This window comes from Drosophila virilis, chromosome 5 (assembly GCF_030788295.1).
Source record: "Drosophila virilis strain 15010-1051.87 chromosome 5, Dvir_AGI_RSII-ME, whole genome shotgun sequence".
Taxonomy (NCBI): Eukaryota; Metazoa; Arthropoda; class Insecta; order Diptera; family Drosophilidae; genus Drosophila; species Drosophila virilis.
The window spans coordinates 23,645,952-23,668,337 of NC_091547.1; the positions used below are offsets into that span (position 1 = coordinate 23,645,952).

Sequence of the window (22,386 nt, forward strand, 5' to 3'; positions counted from 1 at the left end):
TGGTTACAATTTAATTTTATTTTATTTTCTTTTTTTTTTATTTGCTTTTTTGCTCTTGTGGAGTCAAACTGAATATTTGAAATGTGTGTTCGCGATTTGTGGTCTAATTAAATAATTAATTTACGATTAATTTGGCCAGACAAACGAAAACAATGCCAACAATTTATCAGTCAATTAGAAACATTGTAAATTGTTTTAGCAATTTGCAACAATTTCTAAATGTTGCATTAAACATGAACCAAGGGGAGAGAAAACAATTGCATACTTTTGGGCAGCGCGAGCTAATTTAGTGAGACAGGAGGAAATATTTGGTTGGCTAAGGAATGCCGAACTTTAACTACCCTAGGCATATTTATTCCAAATAGAAAAACTGTTTCTTTGGTTAATGAATTTTTATGAAGGTTTTATGATATAGTTGTCCAATAGTAAGCTTTGCCAAAACTAACTATTGTTAACTGTTGTTACAGTTAATATGCAAAATTCCTAAATATTTAAAAGAACAGGGTTTTTAACCACTTCCAAACTTACCCTCAGCGCACTCGCAATGCGAATCCAGGTAGGTAATGACAGGAGATTTGGCATATTTGGCGCCCAGGAGGCGAGCGCGTATCAAGCCCTCGCGTTGCGGTCCACGCACAATTTGCACCATGGGATAGGAGGCGAAATAATCCTCCAACTGTTTCTTGAGATGTGCTGCAAAGTGCAAGAACCGGTGATTACCATTAATATTTATGTCTCCCTCACAAAACAACAATAACTCACGCATATCACTGTAGTCATCCACCAGGATAATCTGACCAATCAGCTCGGGTGGCGAGCGATCCAGCACGGAATGCACCGTGCGCAACAGCACGGACCAGGCCTCATTGTGGAAGCAAATGATGACATCGGTCTTGGGCAGATTGCTTAGATAGCGTGCCGAATCCTTACACCAGGCATCGCGCGGATCGGGCAGCGAACGATGCACGGATATTAAATCGGATACATATTGATTGAAGGCGTTCTTTGTCCAGCCATCGTCGACGGCCTTTTTCATATCTATCGGCATATCCTTGGGCAGAATCACAGGTTTGCCTAGCTCACCGGGATTATCATTAAGATTAGCTACAGGCGCATCCAAAACGCTTTTATCTAAGGACACAGAGAGAGAAAGAGAGAGAGGGAGGGAGAGAAAGATAAGTGACGGGTTAAGGTTGTTGCTTGATTTGGCTTAAAATTGCCAGGACTTATGTTAGAATGGGTTCTGGCTTGGGTAGATCGAAAGGAAGCTGCTGCTGCTTTGTTGTGCATGAAATTTACGACTGGCACAGCATGTGACACTCGGCGATGATAAATCGCAATGCATTTGACATGAAAAGTTGTCATCATCAGCGTCGTGCATGAAAAATGCTTCGGTTTGCAAATTTCCCAGCCAAAGTCACAGTGGGACAAATGATATTTGATTTGTTTAAGTAAAGTTTGGAGTATAGAACAAGATTCTACTATATTGTCGTACGAATACAATATTATTAAGTGAACACTAAGAAAGTGTTACTTTTTGAGCATTTTAAAAAAGTGACTATATTTAATCTATAGGATTTTACTTTATACATTTCAAACAAATTTTGTTATCAAGTGCGCTTAGAGAACATTTAATTATAATGTTAAAAAAGTGAAATGTAAATCTTGTTCTTCATTAATTAAGATAATTTTTACTCAAAGCAACAGCTCTAAATTTATTTAATATTTTGTATATATTATGAAAATATTTTGCATATTATCTGATGCTACGCAAAATAAAAACAATACTCTTCAAAGCAAAACGTTTTTAACCAATAAAATGTTACTGATTTCATTTTATAGCTTTGCGATTTGTTAGCTCTTGTAGCAGTGTGCAACGGTGCGTATGCGTGTTCTCTGTGGCATCTTGCATACACTCGATGAGTTCTTCTGCTGCTTGGCGTGTGTGGGCTTGTATGTGCCTGTCTGTTGCTGTGTGTGTTGGTGTGCTCACTGTGTGTGCATTATATTATCTTGTTATTTGCATTTGCATGGAAATATGATTCTGTTCCGGCTGCCAGTTGCTGCTTTTTATGAGATTTGTCAGCCAGAAGTGACACTTATTGGCGCTGTTCGTGTGCGAGTATGTGAGTGTGTGTGTGTGCTTGTGCGAGAGTGTCGCACAATGAAAAACATTTCAATTACCACAATCATTTCAATAAACATAAAAAGCTGTCTGCTAAATAAAAAGCGATAAAAGCAAAGCCCAGCCTAAGTCCCAGTCCCAATCCCAGACCAAGTTGGCCACATTATGATGTGGCAGTAGAGACTGTCGGTAAGAACCCGAAGAAAACCAAGAGGCCAATCAGGCGACGATAAATTTTTGGACTCACAACAAAAGGCATTAAAGCAGAAACTGGGCATAGAAGCGGAGCCTAGAAAAAGTAGGGAGGGGGATTCGCACATAAATTTTATGATTTGTCGTAGTTACAACTTCATTGCGGGATATGCACGCGGGTGCCAGGCGGTCTGAGGGGGCAGCGGAGGGCAACGTTTGTTCCAAGAAAACCCTAGCAAGGACTAAGCGACACACTCAACTGTTATTTGTTGTAATGAACATTTTTGCATGCTGCGCGCGTGCACACACACGCATCATAAAAGAAAAAAACAATAAAAAAAGGGAACGCAAAGGGAAGTTGCAGACGGTGCAGCTGGAGGATATGAAGCCAGGCTCTATGGGTTTTAATGTGTTTTATTGATTCACTTATTTATAGCGCAGCATGGAATGTTAAAGCACGAACTCCAACGGCGCGCCGCTATTCAAATGTAGCCACCTGAGCACAATCCAATTATAGCATAGCGAAATATAGAAACTCTACTGAAATGATAAAACAAAACCATTTCAGATTGTACAGTGAGCGGTCGTGCTTAACGAAAAGCTCAGTAATAGAAAATTATAAAAGGCACTTTACTGCAAGATTTTCAAAAACAACCAGAGGCGAATTTTTATAAAGAAATTCGAACTTTTGGGCTGGAATAAAATCAAAATCTACTTCAATTTCATTCTTCCTTCACATGTTGCGAGCGTTCACTGTACAAACAATCGAGTTGCGGCAGCGGCGGCATATGCGTTATCCATCTATATAATTTTCATATCTATCGGCAGTTTATGGACACAACCAGAAGTCGAATAGGGAAATGAGAGGAAGATAATGGTTAGGATACAGGGGAGGCGCTCCAGGGACACGCCTGAGCGTGACAGGAAGCTATAAAGCGTCCGTTATGCGAGCTGCATGAGACAAAAAGAGGGAGCGTCTGTGGGTGGAGCTGTGGCAATGTGGCAATGTGTGCCACAGACAAATGCCTGGGAGGCGCCCCACCAACAACTGCCTAAACAAGCTGGCCCGGCATGTGCCGGCATAAAGCATAAAAGGAACATAATATGCCAAAGTAGCGTTATTTGCGAAATGTATAGCAGCGGGTAGGTGGGCAAGTGGGCAAGTGGGATACTGGGTTGCCCTAGGGACTCCAAATAGGGACAATAGACGCACACATACGCACACCCAGAGACGCACTCAAATCAGCGTTATGTTATTAACATGGCAGGGGATAAGCATTGATTAAAAACGGGGGGAACAACTGGACGCAGGCAATCAATCTGCTGTGGAAGCAGCTGTTCCCAGAGGCATTTCGCCAGTTTCTTCAGAGCGGGAATGGGCGTGGCATTTGCATTGTATGTACAAAATCATTATCGCTGCTAAATTGTAAGAAAAAAAATATGTACAAGAGGACAGACAACCAGGCCCGGCAGACCTGGCCAAGATCAAGATAGTGCGCGTATTAAAGACATGGCCAGCAGGCAGGCAGCTTGACGGCGTCTCGACTGACTGACTGAATGACTGACTGACTCACTGGATAGGTGACTGACTGGACGAGTGTACTCCAGCCTGCCGGCATGCCTGCCTGCCTGGTTGATGCGTGCGCGCGATAAACGTCGTGTTGGCCACGTCTTTTGGTGGTAGGCGCCCCAAGGCCAAGCAATAAGTACAACAACACTAATTACCAGCTATGAACACACAAGGCAGCAAGCACCAAGCCAGTCATAGCCACAGACAATGGCTGTTTCGGTTAACAGGAATCAGAAGATGGAGCAACTAGTGCTGCAGCCGGGACTGCAAACTCATGTGCGTGGTCGAGTGTTGGTAAACGTTGTAGGCTTGCACACAATTTTGACGCCACGGGGCGACTGCTGCACGACAGGATCAGCAAATAGCAAACGAACAACAACAACAACAACAACAACTGCAACAGCAACAACAACAACAACAACTTGTAGCTTTGCCACCTCTGTTGCTGATGAGGCTGCGCAAGAGATGCAAACATGATATGCGAAATTGCAAATACGTGCATTGTGTGAAACTGCCAGACGGTAAGCCCTTCGGGAAATAGAGATGAAAGCGTGTCGAAGTTATGCCAGACACGACACGAAACCAATACAATACATGCGTTTCTGAGCTTTGTTCACAAGTCCAGAGATCGAGATTAGAGACCGGTTCAAAAAATTTCAAATTTAAGTGTCTCACGTGTGCAGAAAACAGCTTCTGCATTTGTTTAAAACAGATAATACCTTTTCAAAATTCATTTTTAAAATATATTTCTAGTTTTTCATGTAGATTGAGGATACTCCAATCGCAAAACAAGAATTCTCCATTCCCTCAGAACAAGAACAAAATGTATTATGATTATCGAATATATACTCTAAACAAAACACTTATATTCCATTTAGTTCAAGCACCAAAAGAACTAGGACTTTAAGTAAGAGGCTAGTTAATGGATATAGCATTGTGTGATCTTAGTTTAGGTAGGCGAAGGAATTGGATTAGGAATAGGAATATAAATAGGAATAGCTATGTCCATCCCATGTGCTTCTTAATATCTACGTGTTGTGACACACTCTACACGGACACGCGATCTTTGATTTAAAAAAAACGAACACGTCGTGTGTAGTTAGGCGTGCTCGTGTCACGCCAGTAAAGACGACACGCGGCCAGCTCCAATGCGTGGTCCACTCAGAAACAGATGCAATCTTAAATGCGTGTAGCACATGCAAGCAGCGGCGTCTTGGCCAATAGAATTGGCTGCAGCACTTGTTCAAGTTACGGCTGACTGCTTCATTGATTTGACTAAAACACAAAAGGCAAGTGAGTCCAGTCAGTCAGTCAGACGTTCAGTCAGTCAGTCTGCCCATTGAGTAAAATTTCTCGCCGAGGGCCCAACTATTGAAGGTTTTGTGCCTGATTAGTGGTCGAGTTGTTGTTGCTATTGTTTTAATATGCTTAATGCGAATACCTCGCTTGACAGCGGCATGAGAGTTTGGTCTCTCTATTTACCACTCCAAAAGGCAACGCCCCTCTCCCCGCTCGACACACACACACACACACACACCCTGTTAAACGGGCTGCCATTGAAAATGCTGTTTGGCAACAATTGCAACTTGTTAAGTGCAGATTCTCCGGCTCGCGTTGTTGTGGTTGTCGCCGTTGGCATCTTTAACATTGTTGTAAAACTTGTTAGAAATTTTCTTAAAGGCATGCAAAAGCAAGAGGGGTAACAGGGGCGACAGGAGACGGCAGCAGTTTCTGAACAGGCAAAGCCGCGTGTGTGATTATCCATAAGTTTAGTTCGATTCCTGAATGCCTGACCTAAAATGCAATCCTGAACTAGAGAGAGATCAAGAGAGGGAGACAGAGAGAGAGAGAGAGACCAAGAGAGCGAGACTGGCTAGAAATTAGTGGACTACGATTGCGTGAAAATGAAGTGCGAACCGGCTGAATGGGAACACAGACAGAGCCGAAAGATTAGCAAAAACTGATTACAGGATTACAAGCCAAGAAGAAGAGTGGAAAATAATCGAATATGAAGAAAAACAAGTTGCGAATCAACCAACATGGGCGCGAAGTGGTGCGGGACGCCGAGCCACTAACTGTGATGGATGTGGCGAGAAATGTGGTTAATCTGGAACTGATTTCAATATAAATATTAATGTTGCACATTTGTTAGGCGAATGCCATGCAGGCAAAACGTGCTAGTGTCGGAAAATTCATTGGCATCAAAAGTATCTAATCTTGGTGGCTAAAGCATAGGCCCGAAAGGGGGTTTGCTCGCATAGCATAATTGTACTCTGATGAGGCCATAAATTATGTCAGCGGCAACGAAGAATTTATAGCTGCTCTTAAGTTAACAAAAAGATAGGATTCCCACGTTTGATATGATTCACTCGTCTGCAGTGAACCTTTAAATGAACCTCTTAAAAAAGGGTACTATAGCTTATAGTTGAGCGTCAGACTAACAAATGAGAGGTTGCTGGTTTAAGCGCAACGAAAGTTGTCAATTGCCAATATTAGTATATGCAATTTATTATTGCACACAATGATAAAATATGATTACAAATACAAGATCTGGGCAAAGCCGGATAATATCATTAACTATAATAAGAAAAGTACTCAATTAACCTTGGCTATTCAATAAGTGCAGCTGCGTTAAAAGAATCAAACAATTAAACCTAGAACTCATAATAGATAAAAGGTCTATACATTTTATCATTTTAATGAGTTTCTGAAAATTATGCTAATTAAATTCCTGTGAAATGCAGTTGAAGCTGACTCAAATAATAATTCATGCAAAGCAGTCTGTGCCCATTAAATAATTATTAAAATGGCTGCTCAACTTACCGTCCTCCTTGGGTGGCGGCTTCTGCTTGTGGACGGGCTTCTCGACCGCATGGACGACTGCGTTTTGGCGCAACGAATCGTCGTCCTGCTGACGTGGTTTCACCTTTACGCGATTGGATTCTCCAATGGCATTGTCATAAACAGCGAAGCTGTCGTTACCTGGTTCCTCTTCGGAGATGGGACCATTTTTCAGGGCCATTGCAACTGGGTCTCCGGCACCGGCACCGGCACCGCCACCGCCGCCACCGCCACCGCCACCGGCGTTGATGTTTCCACTGGCACCGTAGCCGCTGGTCTCCTGCGCCGCTCGCCGGCGCGTGTCGTCCGTGTAGATGAGGAAAGCGATGCAGAACCAAATGGCCAGCATCAGTGCCACCAGCTTCACAATTGTTGTGGAGCGACGTCGCCATATAAATGCCATGATGAGTTTTGTATGGGTTTCCTTTTGGTGCAACTGTGGCTGCAATTTCAGCTACTGTTGTGGGCGTTGGCCAGTTGTTAATGGCCAGTGGAAGTCGTTGAGTGGTCACAGTTAAAGGGCGCCTCGTTCGGTTGGCACACACTGCGTATGCGTAACATTAATCAATGTGCGCGCTCTGCTCTTGATGATTTATGCATCCGGATATGTGGCCCAAAAAGGTTTCCAGCTGATTTGCTGTACAATTCTGGAAGCTGCTGATATGTTGTTCTTTACGTAGTTATCTGTACTTGTTGTTGCAGTTGTTGTTGCACATGCCACACGTCTGCTGCAGGACACGTATTTCAATTTGTTGCCATTCCACTTGAAATACCTCTTGCTGTATTTTGCTATTGCGTTCACCAAGTATTTTCCACTATTCTCCACAGTTTGTTGTGCAATTTGGCCTGCAGTCTGCAGCGGGTGAATCGGTGAATCAGTCTGAAGTTGGATATGAAGAGAAAGCAGTGACGAGGACACGACACACACGAGTGTCCTTTCTGTGCGCCACACGTTTGGTTAAGTCAATTTAACAGTCTCCTTGTGCACTCAGCCTGCAAATGAACCAAAACAAAGAGAGAATGAGATATTGAGAGAAAGAGTGAGAAATAGTAGAGAAAGAGTGTGTTTCGGATTAGAAATCGAATTGAGTTGAATTGAGTTTGGTTTTCTGTCATTATTTAATCTAATCGGCATACGTTTAAGCCTGACAACGCATTCTCTTTGCCTGTTGGACATTAAGCCATTAAATTGAAACGCAAATCAAATAATTGACATACTATTAGAGCAGAGGCTATATTGATTTTAGTTCAGTTTTTTTTTCTTGCACTGCAATTAAATTCCAGCCTGGCCAACAACATGCAACTAATGTCAATATTATATAATTGCACAAGTTGCAACAGCATCTGCGCCCAGTTGTTGCCCCGCACAAGTTTCTAAAGTCTGTGGCCGCCAGGTAAATGACACGCCACTTGAGCTACGGCCCCGTTCTCAGTGGCCACCTCCAGTCTTCAATCCCTACTCAGTTCCAGTCTGTCTCAGTCAAGTGGATGCCCCACAGCGCGAAGTTGCGTGCCAGGTTGCCGCATCAGACGAAAAGTTAATAACAACAGCAATGAGAAACAATCACAAGCTCTCACGAACTTGAAATACTCTTCAAGAGCACAGTTTGTAAACTATTTAAGTATGCTAAAATAGCGAGATATCTGCAAAGTTATGCATTCATATAATTTATGTATCATATCATTAATAATATATTGTATCATAAATAATTCATCTAACCACGATAATAACGTAATCATCTTGTGGGCACTCAGGCAGAAAAAACTGAAAATTGTACACACATTAAGTAGAAATCTTCTAATTTCAAGTGCATTTTTCGTAATACCAAAAGTTATGAAAGAAATATAGCACATTCCTTTACGACTTTTTACGTTTATTTAAAGTATCTAATTAGTATTTTATGCTTGATTTTCAATCTTTTTTTTATTTAAAATATATTTACTAAATTTTTAATAACGAAATTTTAGGGGGTTTAATATACCTCCAACGTGGTGCAATACAATATTAACAATTTTCATTTTATAACTTTGCTCAAAATATATTTATCGATAAGTTATATTAATAATTTTCAATATTAATCGATAACACCAATTAGTTATCAATTTGTATCGTTTTTGCTTGAGATAAACAATCGAAGTTACTTGATAGTTACATATTCTAGTTACGGAGAAGAAAAACAAATATGAGAGAATTGTATATCCTGAAATTTGCAGATAGATACCTTTTTATTACATACTTTTAAATAAAAACAAAATTTGACACTGCAGCGACTCTATTTGAAGCCCGATTGAAGCACACTTTATGATAAAAAAAAACGCTTACCTCTTTGTTTAACTTGTAGATCCTTAGTATTGATCATACTGTACATAAAATATATAACATTTGTTTAATTTTCATAAAAATATGATGCGTAAATGACAGCTTACGGAGTGAATGCTTTTACTTGCCACAAACTACTTCATATAGTTATGCTACTCGCTTTTAGTCAAAGTTTAAATAGAAAAAACTAATAAACATTAACTACCAACTGGGCCGCGTTATGTGCATAAACCTGACCAAGATCGGTTGCAGTTAGCTGCAGTCAAGTCTTGGGTCTAGGCCAAGTAATTGAATGAACATGCACAGATAGCAGCCAGGGCCAGCTTATCAATTAGAAAAGGCAGCCATGCCAGCCACTAGGGAGAGGGCGCACCGTAACCCGCGCCCCACACCCCGCAACCCATACCGCTGTTGCAGCAGTCAGCAATATGTGCATACAATAAATACAAGTTAATTACTTCATGTGCCTTTTGTTATGGCTCGTTGGGCTCAAGTGGCAATGCCGACCTGGCAGCGCCTCCCCCTCAAACCTCAGCCCAGCCCAGCCCCACGCTCAACAAAGTTGGCAATTTCCGTTGTGTGTATGTGTGTGCGTGTGTCTGTTTGGTAAATAAATTGAAAACCAGAGCAAAAGAGGGTAGCACAAAGTGAGAGTGAGTGAGGGGGGACACATGTCATGTCCTCACTCAGCTGTAAAAGTTGGCAAAAATAGAGCGATTAGAGTTGCCAACCACTGCGAAATCTCTAACCATGGTGGGTTACAGTTGAAATAGTTGCACACAGTTTATAAATACGTATTAAAATAACATGCCAAAAATAGTCGTCAGACAGAGGCAGACGCATTGAATGCTGCCTACAAAGCGTACTCTATTTTATTATAGAGGTTTTCATGCGACTCGCTGAACTAATTTGTTCGACAGTTGTCAGTTCGGATAATCAGGGATTGGAGCCCGTGTTAATTTCCACATCAGCTATTGGTCAAATTTATTCTACCAACTACTTTAACGGCGGCAATCACACGGACAATTGTTTTTCCCATCTATAATTGATGAGTTGAAATGCATTTCCAGAATACGTTTGGCATTTTGTTTTTTTTTTTGGGAGGGGGTCTTACACCAGGCACTGCTGCAAAATGACGCACATCCGATTTTTGGGCGCCAACACGTGCTGTTGGCGATTCGAATTGCTCTTGTTTTTCCCTACCGGCATTCGAAATTCTCATTTAAATGGTTTGTTAATTAAAATTCGCGTCTCGCTGGCCACGTGCCATATGCGCAGTGCGCGCTCGGAACGAGGCATTTTACAAATGAAACGATATCATTTCGCATTCATAGCCAAATCATATAATTTTGCGTTTAAAACTTTAATTTTGATTTTCACATTCTATTTGCCATGAAAAATCTTGTTGGCCAGACGCGAGGGCAGCTGGGAAAGGTTCCCCTTAAAACCTAAATCCAGTTGAAATGGAAAGTAAATTGTACGTAATCAGCAAAAAAGATAAGGTGCAGCAGATAAATTCAAGTATTGTCAAACTTTTCTAATTATGTCATGGTTACGCATTTAGTGCTTAAGATAACAGGAAATAAAGATAAGGTAACACACAGCAATTAAAGCATAGAAGATCATTTTTATGGCCCAACAAAAACTATCTGTTTCCATGAACATAATTCACACATATGATTGAATACTTGTTTGAGAGCCTCCTCCGTTCCATTTTGTGCGACGTCCTTGAACGTTTTGCGGGCAGCGTGGCTATGCAATATGACACATACAAATGCCTGTAAATATAATTACATCTACTTCATGGGCAGAGCATGCTTCTTAGTTCTCTTTTGTTCGGTATTCTTAAACGCTTCACTGGCAGCGTGGCTTGTTGAGCTTTATTTCTACTCTCAGAGTATAAGGTGTATCAGCTATTTCGATAGAGCATTTTCTGAAACGTTATCTCAAATCAAGTATCAGACCCTAAGCAAACAAAAATTAACAAGCATAAAACTCTTTAACTATATAAGCAATTATTAATCTAAAGATTATTGCAAGATCCTTAAGTAAACAGGAAATTAACTAATACCTACATTGTATGCAAAAATACAAACATATTATTAAGTGAGGTCATATTTGTGGGGTATATATTTAAGATAAAATATATATCTTTTAGTGCTGTTATAAAAAGCTTAAGCCTACTGCTTAGATTAACTTCTCGCTATCTAAATATTCGTATGACTAACTAAAATGTCAAAACCTGTGCTCATTTCAAATATTAGTTAATTATAAAATGTACTTTTAAAAAAATTTCAAATATAAGTTAGTTATAAACTCAACTTCAAATAAATTTCGTAAGCAAATTAATTGCAAACGTATTTACATTTCGATGCGTAATCGTTAAATGAGCTGCGGTTTTGGCGGCCACATTCCAGGACAATCGATAGGGATATATATTATAGGAATAATATTTGCAAGCGGCAGCTGTTGGCAGCATGGCCCATTTGTTGGCGACAAAACAAACTGCCAAATAATTCGATTGTAAGTTCTTTGAATGGCATTAGACAGACAAGCTCTGTCATAAAAACGAACCATTTACTTGCCATGCTTACCTGGGCTTATCACAGCTCAGCGGATAGACAGACAGAGAGACAGAGAACTTGTGGAGAAAAACACTTGAAGTTAAAAGATATGCGTTGACAGCGCTGCTCGATAACCTGACGGAAATGTGGGCATTGTTGCCATCATTTGGTCGCCCCTCGGGGCTGTCATGTTTAACTGCCAATCCCCGAAGAGCTGAGACCCGGTCTTCAACCCTCAATTTGCGCTATGTTCGCGTTACTTGTTTGCCTTATCTGTTGGCTAATTGACTGATAAGCGTCGCAGCAATTTGTGCGTTCTTGGAAGACTTTTTTCTTTACTATTCTTTCGCTTTGGTTCTCTTTGCGAGCGCGCACTGTAGATAAGATAAGACTTAATTGAATTGCATGTTAAGTTGGGCATGCCATTGGCATGCAAATGCCTCAGGATGATCCCCGCCTCTGCCAATTGACTCCCCACTTTTATTCCTGCTCATTTATCAAAGTTCGCATTTAATTGCTGGCATAATTAGACGCACATTTAACTGGGTATTAAAAGCCAACAGCAACAAAGAGCCAACTATTTGTAAGGAATGAGAAAAATTGCGAGCATCGCTTGCCATTCAAGCCAAATGAAATATTACACAAAAGACGCGAAAGAAATAAAAACAACAAAAATAATACAAAAAAAAGCAGCTCAAATTACGCGCAACAAAGTCCAAGAATTTCTACCCCAACAAAAGAAAACTTCTTTGTCGCGCTTTTCTCCGTTCTCTTTTTCTCTAGCTCCCTCTCTGCCGTAACAGTAACTTTTCCAGCACGACTTGAAGCTAATACTCGAACCGCCCAACAGCCTTCGCCGATCATTTGTCATTTTCTTATGCAAAAACTTTTTGCCCAGATTCCTGGGTTGACTGGGAGACAAGCGTGGCAAGGGTGGCAAGCGGACGGACGAGGCGGTGTCTGAGTTTGGGGGCAGTTAGAAGCGTATCTGCTACGCGCTGATGCGCATTTTCATGGCTGGCACACAGTTTATTATGATTATTATTTATGCAGACTTAATCCGCAGTTATTAAAACGCAGCCTCAAGTCTGTGCTTAATATTCATTTGCATTTCGGCCCAGAAAAACTTTTGCCAGCCTTGCCCAGACCCAGCGCAGAATTTAGTTTCTAATGAGATGCGTGCGACATCAAATGAACTTTTCTTCTGGGCAATTACAGTTTTAGACCCAAATAGAGCTGAACATAGAGTCAAATCACATTTGGGCTACTTAGCCTCAAATAAGAGCGAGTTCTTACTTTAAGATATTGTGAAAACTAACTTGCAATTTTTTAAAAGATTAATTTCTTTACATCAAGCTTATGTCTTAAAAAAGAAGGAAATATGAACAAATACAACATTCCAATTCTTAAAACAAGATATATATATTTGTGCTTTGCTTAAACTCAAATATACTTTATAAGAGATAGAAAGAAACATAACTTCACTTGAACATTCAAGCCAATATTCTTAAAAGTAAAAAAGAATTAACTTGATTAAACAAATCTCAAATAGAACCAAAAATATTCCAATTCTTTAGAGAAGCCAAGATTTATGCGCCGTATAAATGAAAAATGTTAAAATTGGAAACAATGTTGGCTTTGATTTTGTATTATGCGCCGTGTCAGCAAAGGTCACCGCAACTGGGCGCAGACGTGCATCAAAGTGAAGCCACAAATGATGATGACGATGATGATGATGATGCTACTGCTGCTGCTGCTTATATTGATAATGATGATGATGTTCCTGAAGTTAAAAACGTGTTTTGTGCAGAAGCAGGAAATGTGTGTTGGCTCGACTGCAACAGAAAACCAGCAGCTGCCCCACACGCATACAGAACACAGGAGCTGCCACATGGCAGTCACTGTGAGAGCTGGCACATTGGTGCAAAGAAAGTTGCCACGGAGAAAATTTAATCAAAATATTTGCACATCCGCCAACCGAGCAGCAAGCAGAGAGGAACGAGCGAGTGCCGAGTGGCGAGAAGTTGCCAAGGCGGCTAGAATTACCAGTGCCCATGGCCAGATAACCATGACGGCAAGCAGACAACAGGTCTTCCCAGTCTCAGATTTAGACACCAGCTTCAGCTCCTTTTGGTTATTTGGTGCATGTGCTTGAGAAACCAGTCAAACCTCATTCAGGGCAGAGGGGCAAGACAAGGCATAGCTCGGCAACGGCAACATCTTCTCAAACGGGCTATGTCTATCGGGCACGATGTGCTTTTTGGAGCAGCTACCAGTTCAAGTGGTCTTCGTTGTTGTTGTCATTGACAATTATTTACCGTTGGCGCTTAACTGTTAATTTGCCAGGCTAACAGCAACGGTTGCAAGCCCCATTTTTTCCATTCAATGTCCAATGACAGCTGCATCCTCAGCAATTGCAACATGCCACGCATTTTTCATAGCCTTTAATTTGACAAACGCTGTAAAATGAAATGTTTGCTACACATGAATCGCACTCGCTCTCTCTTTCTCACACTGCCTCCCTCTCTCTTTCACGCACTGTCTTTTTGCTGCCCAAGCCAACTATAGCGCATTATATAGATTCCTGCCAGAGTCATGACTCTCAGCGCATAAAAGTAATTAAATGTTTTTGCCTGCACGTTCGCGTTTTGCTCCTGGCTAAAAAACAGAAGATAAAAGAAAAAAAATGAAGAAGAAAACCATTATGCTCGCTTTTCACATTTTCTATGCTTTTACCTTGCGCCGCTCTACGCGCTTCTCATTACACGAAATACGAAATAAATTACAGGATGAGCGCGCTATTAAATCGCAATTAAATGATTGCATGAAATTACAGACAAAACATGTTTCCCCAAGTGGTTTTTCCCTCTCAGTTTTCAGTTTGATTAATTGAGACTAGCTGGAAAGATATGCGCAAAGCAGCGCATGTCATGGGATTTGCAATGCGAAAACTGAGCAAAAACTTTTGAAAACTCTCTGGAAAAACTCGTTAAAAGTTCGACGCGTTAGTGGCAAATTATTTAATTGAATACGAAAACTGATTTAAGAAACTTGGCTTAGCAACTAACACGATCTACTTGCCTGCCCCAACCTTGCACTTGGCCAAGCGCAAGGTCAGCCAAAACCGCCCAACTTTTTCAGGGTCATACGAGGGGCAAAGCAAAATCGCATAAAACAGCGAGCCAACAGAAATCAATTGTTCATTTGCATATACATGAATTTTCCACAATAGCAACAACCTTTGACTATAAATGGGCAGCTACGCTCTTGGCCAGGTCAGCTGTGGGCCGAGCTGAACTGAGTTGAGTTGAGTTGAGCTGGTGGCTGGTTTATGGCACGACCCCAATATTTATTTGTTTGTCTGCCACTCGAGCACTCATTCAACCATTCAGGTATTCATTCGACTATTGAGGCTTATTGCAGCCAGTTGGCCAATAGCAACATCAGCAGCCGCTTTGCCGCTTCTTCGAGTCACAGTTTTTCACGTTTTTCACTTTGTTTTCCCAACATTTCTCCTTGATTTTTTTATTCAGCGAACGCTTAAAGTTGCATTTTACTGGGACCGAAACCTGTGCTTGGACCTTGGCCAACTGGCTGCCCAACTTTGGCAAATTGAATAAAACGGATGAAAAAGAAACAAGAAAGGTCTACTTGGAATTGACTGACTGGTAGATACGCTAAGTGCTTCTTCTTTCCTTGGCGCCAACAAAGCTTGCTTTTCTTTAGAGGAAACGAGGAGAGGAGAGTCAGAATACAACATTTGATATCTCTAGCTATATTGAGAAACAGGATTTCGAGATAGGTCTTTATTGATTTCTTGGAATATGGACAAGTTATCGATTACTGGAAATAAAATCAATATGCACGTAGTATATGAGAACTTCTAGTCTAAGTCTCTAGCTGGTATATCCCGAGATCGACGCGTTTGGAGAAGGACGGGTAGACAGGAAGAGGGATCGATTTTGAGGTTGATGCTGAAGATGAATATATATACTTTATGTTACAAACATGACCACAAAACAGTTATACCCCTGTTTATCTTTTACCACATTCAGGGTACAAAAACCTAATTTGCCAACTATTTGGCCAACTAGCGCGATAAATCCCCAAAAAGTTATCAGCGTTAATTTTGTTTATGCAGCTTTCTTGTAAAATTAATAAAAGCGACTTGCGCGAAAAGTTGGGTTCATAAACAGATTTAGATTTAATCAAATGATAGCCCACAGGCTGGATAATAAAGTCAATATATTTCAATGTGGCAGCTCGATTAAATATGCCACAGAGACGCAGACGAGACAGCACAAAGAGGGGCCACAGGGGACAAGGGACAGCGGGACACATGAGAAATGGCAAAGGGCGCATGTGAAAATGTGCATGGGCTGGAAAAATGCTTTTAGCCCTGTATAAACTATCATCAGATTTTCGGTGAGGGCGGGACGGTTTGCGGCGGGGTCGCACGATTCCACATTTTATGGCCAACAAACATTCTGTGGGCGCAACTGACAGAACACATAACACACACACGCACGCACACACGCGCGCAAACCCTGCCCGCTCTCATAACTGCCACAACTGCGGGTCGAGTAATTTTGTTGTGCGTTGGCACCACAAATTAAAGAGCGGGCCGGGGGGCGAGAGGGATAGGGAGGGTAGGGTGTCATACCGAAAGAGAAATCGAAAATGTAACGCTTGAAAATTGCCTGTCAAATGACAAAAATGGTTTCATTTTTGTGCCCCTAATAGCAGTTGGTCATTTTTTATGACCAAAAAGTAAAAAGAAAGAAGAAAAAAAACCTCAAAAAATAGATGGCAAAAAAATGGTTGGCGCGAGCTAGACCCGATCAGACCCCTTTAACCCTATATTTATAAAAACACATCCAAAAGAGCTCTTTAGGCGCCAGGCACGTGTTGTGGTCGTAATGGGATCGCGAGATTGGAGTCAGGGCTTTGTTTTCTCCAAAGGGTTACACATGCCAAGCATTTTTTCTGTGATTCTGGAAAGTGAAGAGGTTACATCTATGCTCAACCTGTTTTTGAACTTGATTTGAACTTGAGCTGCTGGTCAAATTTGTGGTGGTGGGTTTATGAAGATGTAGAATATTGGATATCCATTTTTTAAAGTGTAATAATAATAAAGCAAAAATGCCCATGCATAAAAGTCATAACTTTGTTAGGCAAAATATAGATTAAAATATTGTATCTATATACATTGATATATTTGTGAAGCTAAGTATGATATAGCTAAAAGCTTCTCAAACTAAATTTCTACAAATATAAATTGAAATATTGCAGAATAATTAAACTTCAAGAACTTCTTATACGAAACCAACTTTTGCGTGAAAATAACAAACTATCTCTCAATAATCATTGAAATTTTCTTTTTGAATTTAGTTTTCAGGATATTTAAGCCTTTATTTTTATTAAGTTACAACTTTAATTTCGTTTTCTGTGTCAATCATTGTTTCGAATATCAAATTTAAAGTTGAATTCTATTTATTTTGTTCACTTGCAAACCCTCAATTGAACCACTGAACCAAATAGTTTGCCATATTTTATGTTTTTCTTCAGCTCGTTCGCAGTCTTTTATATATATTTTCCTATAGTTTTTTATTGTATAAATTGAAAATTTCTCACTTCGCTTGCTTGTAATGTTTGCAATTGCAGGCTGTTAAGGGTTTTTTAGCCCTTTGCGTCCATAAATCGCTTCCGCGCAATTGCATTGATTGAGGCGGATAACGAGGTCCTTAGCCAGTGAAATATAAACATTGCCCGGCTATTTAATGAAGCATAAACCTAGCAGGCTGGCTGCAGCGATTCGCAAAGCTGTTGTTATTGTTGCTGTTGTTGGTTTTCAGCTCGTTATCCTCAATCTGCACCTTGGTACAGACAACGCAGCCCAGTGGACAGCGAGAGACATAAAACTGTCAAAAAGTCGCCTATATAAATCGCTAAACTAAATGCCTCTCATAGTTTAATGTCACCTCGGGGGATTTGAGTCAACACACAAACACACACACATACACAGGGGTTCTATAGCAGACAATGTGTCTCTATCGTTGGCCACTGGCAACAGCAGCAGCAGCAGCGGCAACAACAAGTAGAAGAACAAGCACAGCGAACATCAAAGTGGCAACAACTGGCGACTGCGCACGTACACTTGGAGAAACACAAGATTTTCAATTCTAGTATGACAGGCATAGGATTTATACGGAATTTAATTCTGATTGTGTTTTTAGGTACAATATTTTTGTATATTTTTAAAAACTGTTCAAATAGCATTTTGTGAATGCAACAGACAGCAATGAGACTGATTTAACCCCTTAAAACGTATATATATATATTCCTGATCAGCATCAATAGCCGAATCAATACGGACATATCTGTCTGTCTATTCGTCTGACCCTATGAAATATATAGTTAGAACCTGACGTTTTTAATGTAAATCGTAAGGTAGCCTTTGCAGATCGGTTTTATATCACAGATACTTTGTACCGCTTTCATGCAATCGGTAAGAATCGATATAGACATATTGAAATATGCATCCCAATTTTCCATATCTCGGATCTCAAGGTCAACAAATTTGGGACGTAGAAAGATATTCCAAACAGTAAAGACAGATCCAGAAGACACATCCCTGCTCCACACAAAGTTGGTAAACCAGAAAATATTTTGGAGGTAAAAGGTTTCGGTGCTATAAATTATATATAATAATACTTCGGAATTAAAAACATGTTTAAAAATTGTTGTAAGAAAACTAAACCCATTTCCTTAATTAAAAACTGTCTAAATAATTTGAGAACGGTATAAAGGGGTTTCGGGATGAAAAAACGCTCTTAAAATAAGAATGTTTATTTGGTTTTTTCCTAAATTAAGCACAAAATTCTTGAATTTGTTTTGTGTGTAGCTTCAGCCACAGTTGACTTTGGCTTTGACTTTCAATTTGGGGTCCTGCTCCACTTGTGGTTGTCATTAAAAGGCGCATGAATTATGCAGTAGCCCAAGTGAACTAGTTGCAGTGGACACTACATGGTAGATGGAACACGGACTCGGACTGGCACTCGGTTTTGTTTGTTGTTTTAATTAACTAATTAAGATTTTTCTATGTCGCTTGTGGCTTGCAGCAGCATCAGCAGCGGCAGTGGCAGCAACCGCGCCGACTGGCAGAGGTAAGCGTGGAATGTTGGCATCATTTGTTTTTGTTGCCCGCCAAGTTGCTAAGGACCCAATTAACCTTTTATGGCCATTTGGCACAATAACGAGAAACGAGCAACACGAACAAACGCCAAGACAATGCCACAAGACACAATGTTAAGCAACTTGGGGCATCTAAGGAGCCAGACAGCTAGCCAAGTAGCCAGCTAGTCAACTAGCCAACTTGCAACTGCAACCGCGACTCGGCTAAATTGTCGGCCATACTTGGCGCTTATTAGTTTGGGCCCAAAACAATGAACTTGCTTCTTTTTGCTTTTAAACAACCAGCTACAAATTGACATTGGACCAAAAAATTTGTAAACTTGCGCCCCAAATTGGGGCAAATGTTGTTTACCTGTTTATTACACTTTTTTTTTGGCTACTCACCTTCATGCAGCCCGTCTGCCTATCAATTATTTATTTATAAATAAATGTATGCTCAATGAGTTCCTTATCGAGCTGCAATGAAAAAAAAAAGAAGGGCATGAAAAACAATAAATCATAAATAGTACAGGTAACTATAAGGCAGTGTTCAGATAAGCTATTATTATGAACTGATAATGTGCCGAACTGTTTGTAGTTTTGTGTGTTTAATTAACTTTGCCACAATTTATGGCACTCTGCACACCATATGGAGATGGCCAAGAAATGCATTATGCTTTTCCCACCAAGCAGCATAATTAACTAAATAAATTTTGTTTGGTTGTTTTTAATATGGCTTAAATTTTCTCATTTACATATTAAATTTTTGCATATTTTTGTTTTTTTTTTTCTAGTGCTTTACGTTTTGTTATGCAAATTTGTGGCTAAAATGTAATTTATTATAATTAAAATGCAATTCTTTTAGCTGAACTACTAGCATCGATTATTTTTGCATAATTATTTATGATGTGTGCGGAAATACATAAATATTTATTTTAATTGTACACGTAAGCCTTAGATAATTTGAAATTATTTTTACATAAATCAAATTGTTTCATTTTTCTATTAGTTTTATTAAGCACATATAAGTACAGAAGTGTGCAAAAGTGTTGCAGAAAATTTTGGAAATTTAAAAACGGATACTTTATAAAATACAATTTAATTCTATTAAAACGAAAACAAAAGCTGTTTTCGCTGAAGCGTTTAATTTTAAATATTCATGCGGTCGTGTGGTTTAAGATATTTTGATATTTGTAATGGTTGTTTATATGGCATCATGTGTATATAAAACTATTTATTCAAAAACTCCTCTGGATTTTACTATTTTTGTTGATTTATTCTGGGTTTTTCTTCGATTCTTGTTTTAATGTATCCAGCCGGCTGCTTATCAATCTTTACACCTTTGCGGCCGCCCAACCGGTTACGTGTTGGTTTTAATGTGCAACGGCTTCAAGGTACAACAACAGCAACAACAACAACTTGTCTCAAGCGAGCGGCAGATAAAAATCGCATGACGGTATCAACTTCAAGTGGCCAGCGGCACTGTGTGGGTGTTGTACGAGTGTGTGTGTAGAATGACTTTGTGTTCACGTTGACCAAGACATCATACATACACTCTCGTGTGCCACAATCTTTTTTCAATAACTAATCAGGTTACACTAATTAGAAACGCTCGAGTCGTGTGCTTGAGGCAGGGTGCAAAGGGTTGGGGCAATAGGCCACGGGGTAGCAACTGGAGCTGCAACTGAATAATATAATTAATATACCAATTTAATTAATTTGATTAGAAACGTACGCGTCTTTGACACCAAGACAAGCTAATTAATGTTTCTGGCCAAGCTCTGTTGCCCATAATTAATTTAATTTCACTTCAATGGGCAAATGTTTTAGGCAGCAGCCGCAGCAGCAGCTTCTGTTTTCAAGTGCTTTGAGCTGTCTTTAAGAGGCTTTAAAACTCTGACAACAAATTTCGCACGCTTTGCGTTGCCCACCAACGGCGACAACAACTACAACAACAATAATAAGAGCAAAAGAACAACACAGAACAACCACAATGTTGGAAGATTTACGCCCTGGCAGTTCATTAAATGTATGTTGGACCCAATAAACCAAAGCTGCTTACATGAACAGATCCACAAAAAGGGTAGCCGGTTACTCATTTTTCTTTCAACATGCTCTACAATACAAGGGGTATATGCCTTTATTTATGTAGTTACCAAATGCTGATGCCTTTGTACTCCAAATATAAACTCCTTCCGGCAAGAATTTTTTAGGATATTATCTAGAATTTGACTCTTAAAATAATTTGAAAACTTTTAAAAAGACTTATTAAAACTTCTTAAATTACTTAAGAAATTCAAAGTCAACTATTTCTTTTTAAATTCGTTTAAAAATATTCCGTTTTTTATTTCCTCTGAGTATTTTGTTTAGCTTCTGCCATTATCTTTTTTTTCATACAAATGTTCAAACCAGAAATTTGATCTTAAGAATCTTTCTAAAAAAATAGTAAGTTATATTCTTTATTGGGTAAAGTTTTTGTTATTATTCTGTTGAGGAATATTTTTCCTTTGTTGTAATTTTTTCTCATTATTTTCTTATAAATGTTATACACTGTTTAATTTTTCTTATATGACTTATTTCAACTTCTGGACGTCAGTTTTTTAATATTGTAGTGTGTTTCAAAATCTCACATTACCCGAAAAATAATATTTTTTAAGCCGGTAAATGGCGTAAATTATTTGCTAATGATCGCAAAATGTTGCTGGTCATAAGCACACTTAAATGTACATAAACAAAATGCCTTTCGGGTTTCTTGTGTTTGGTTAAAATTATTTTTCTGTTTTTTTTCACCCCGATTTTGTTTGGCTCGAAGCGTTTCATTCTGTTTAATGCCCTCGCACGATGTGGGCCATTAAAATAGCTTCGATTCGGCCAGTTGGCATAATTTTATTTACTTCTCTGCTCGTCTGCCCTTTTCTCGCTCTCTCGCTCTCTCTTTCTCTTTTTGGTTGCTGGCTCATCATTCATCATTCGCAACGTCTTGATTATGCGCAATTAATTGCTGCAATTGCTGATTGTAATTCCAATTTATGAGGCCTTTACAACTGATTGGAGGACGCATTCGACCCGGGACCAATATCTCAATATATCTTTCAACGTTCGGCTGTCCATCATCCGCGACGAAGGTCATATGCATATTTATACCAGTTGCTGTTGCGTTTATAGTTGTTGTTGTTGTTGTTGTTGCTGTTGTAGATATTGTACACGCAATCGCTTCTTTTGAATATTAATAAAAATTTACATAGCCGGTTAACCAGTTTTGAAATGTTACTGCCTCAACCTCACTCTCTCTCTCTCTAGCTTACTCTCTCGCTCTCTCTCTCAACTGCCTTCGTCATCGTCTATGTGTGTTTTGGCAAGCGTATAAATTGCCAGACCTTTATGTTTATTGATTTTGGCTAGCGACATGTTCTATGGGCTTATGGACAAGGATTTAATGACTGTCCAGGGATAAAGCGCCACTCAAGAGCTCTAAATGAAAGTGAATTTACAGTGGGCAAAATGGCATTTAGATAAAAACAGATGTTAAAACCATTAAGAATGGCGCGCAATCAGGAATTGAAGAGCTCACAAGAAATAGAGAAGCAGAGAGGGATAGCAA

At 39.8% G+C, this 22,386-nt stretch overlaps 1 protein-coding gene across 4 annotated transcripts in view; it reads right to left on the reverse strand.

Moving 5' to 3' along the window:
* Positions 1-22,386, reverse strand: part of Pgant9 (polypeptide N-acetylgalactosaminyltransferase 9) — a 71,013-nt gene that overhangs the window by 30,849 nt on the left and 17,778 nt on the right. For 3 of the 4 annotated variants that reach the window (XM_015174174.3, XM_015174176.3, XM_070210238.1), the window contains exons 2-5: positions 19,191-19,262; positions 6,711-7,721; positions 763-1,131; positions 529-693 (exon numbers count right to left, since the gene is read on the reverse strand). In XM_015174174.3, coding sequence (XP_015029660.1) covers positions 529-693; positions 763-1,131; positions 6,711-7,131 — 955 coding nt within the window. In that variant the 5' untranslated portion in view covers positions 7,132-7,721; positions 19,191-19,262. Of the gene's footprint in view, positions 1-528; positions 694-762; positions 1,132-6,710; positions 7,722-9,051; positions 9,074-19,190; positions 19,263-22,386 lie in introns of those variants that run through there. The other variant, XM_015174175.3, reaches the window with a different exon arrangement.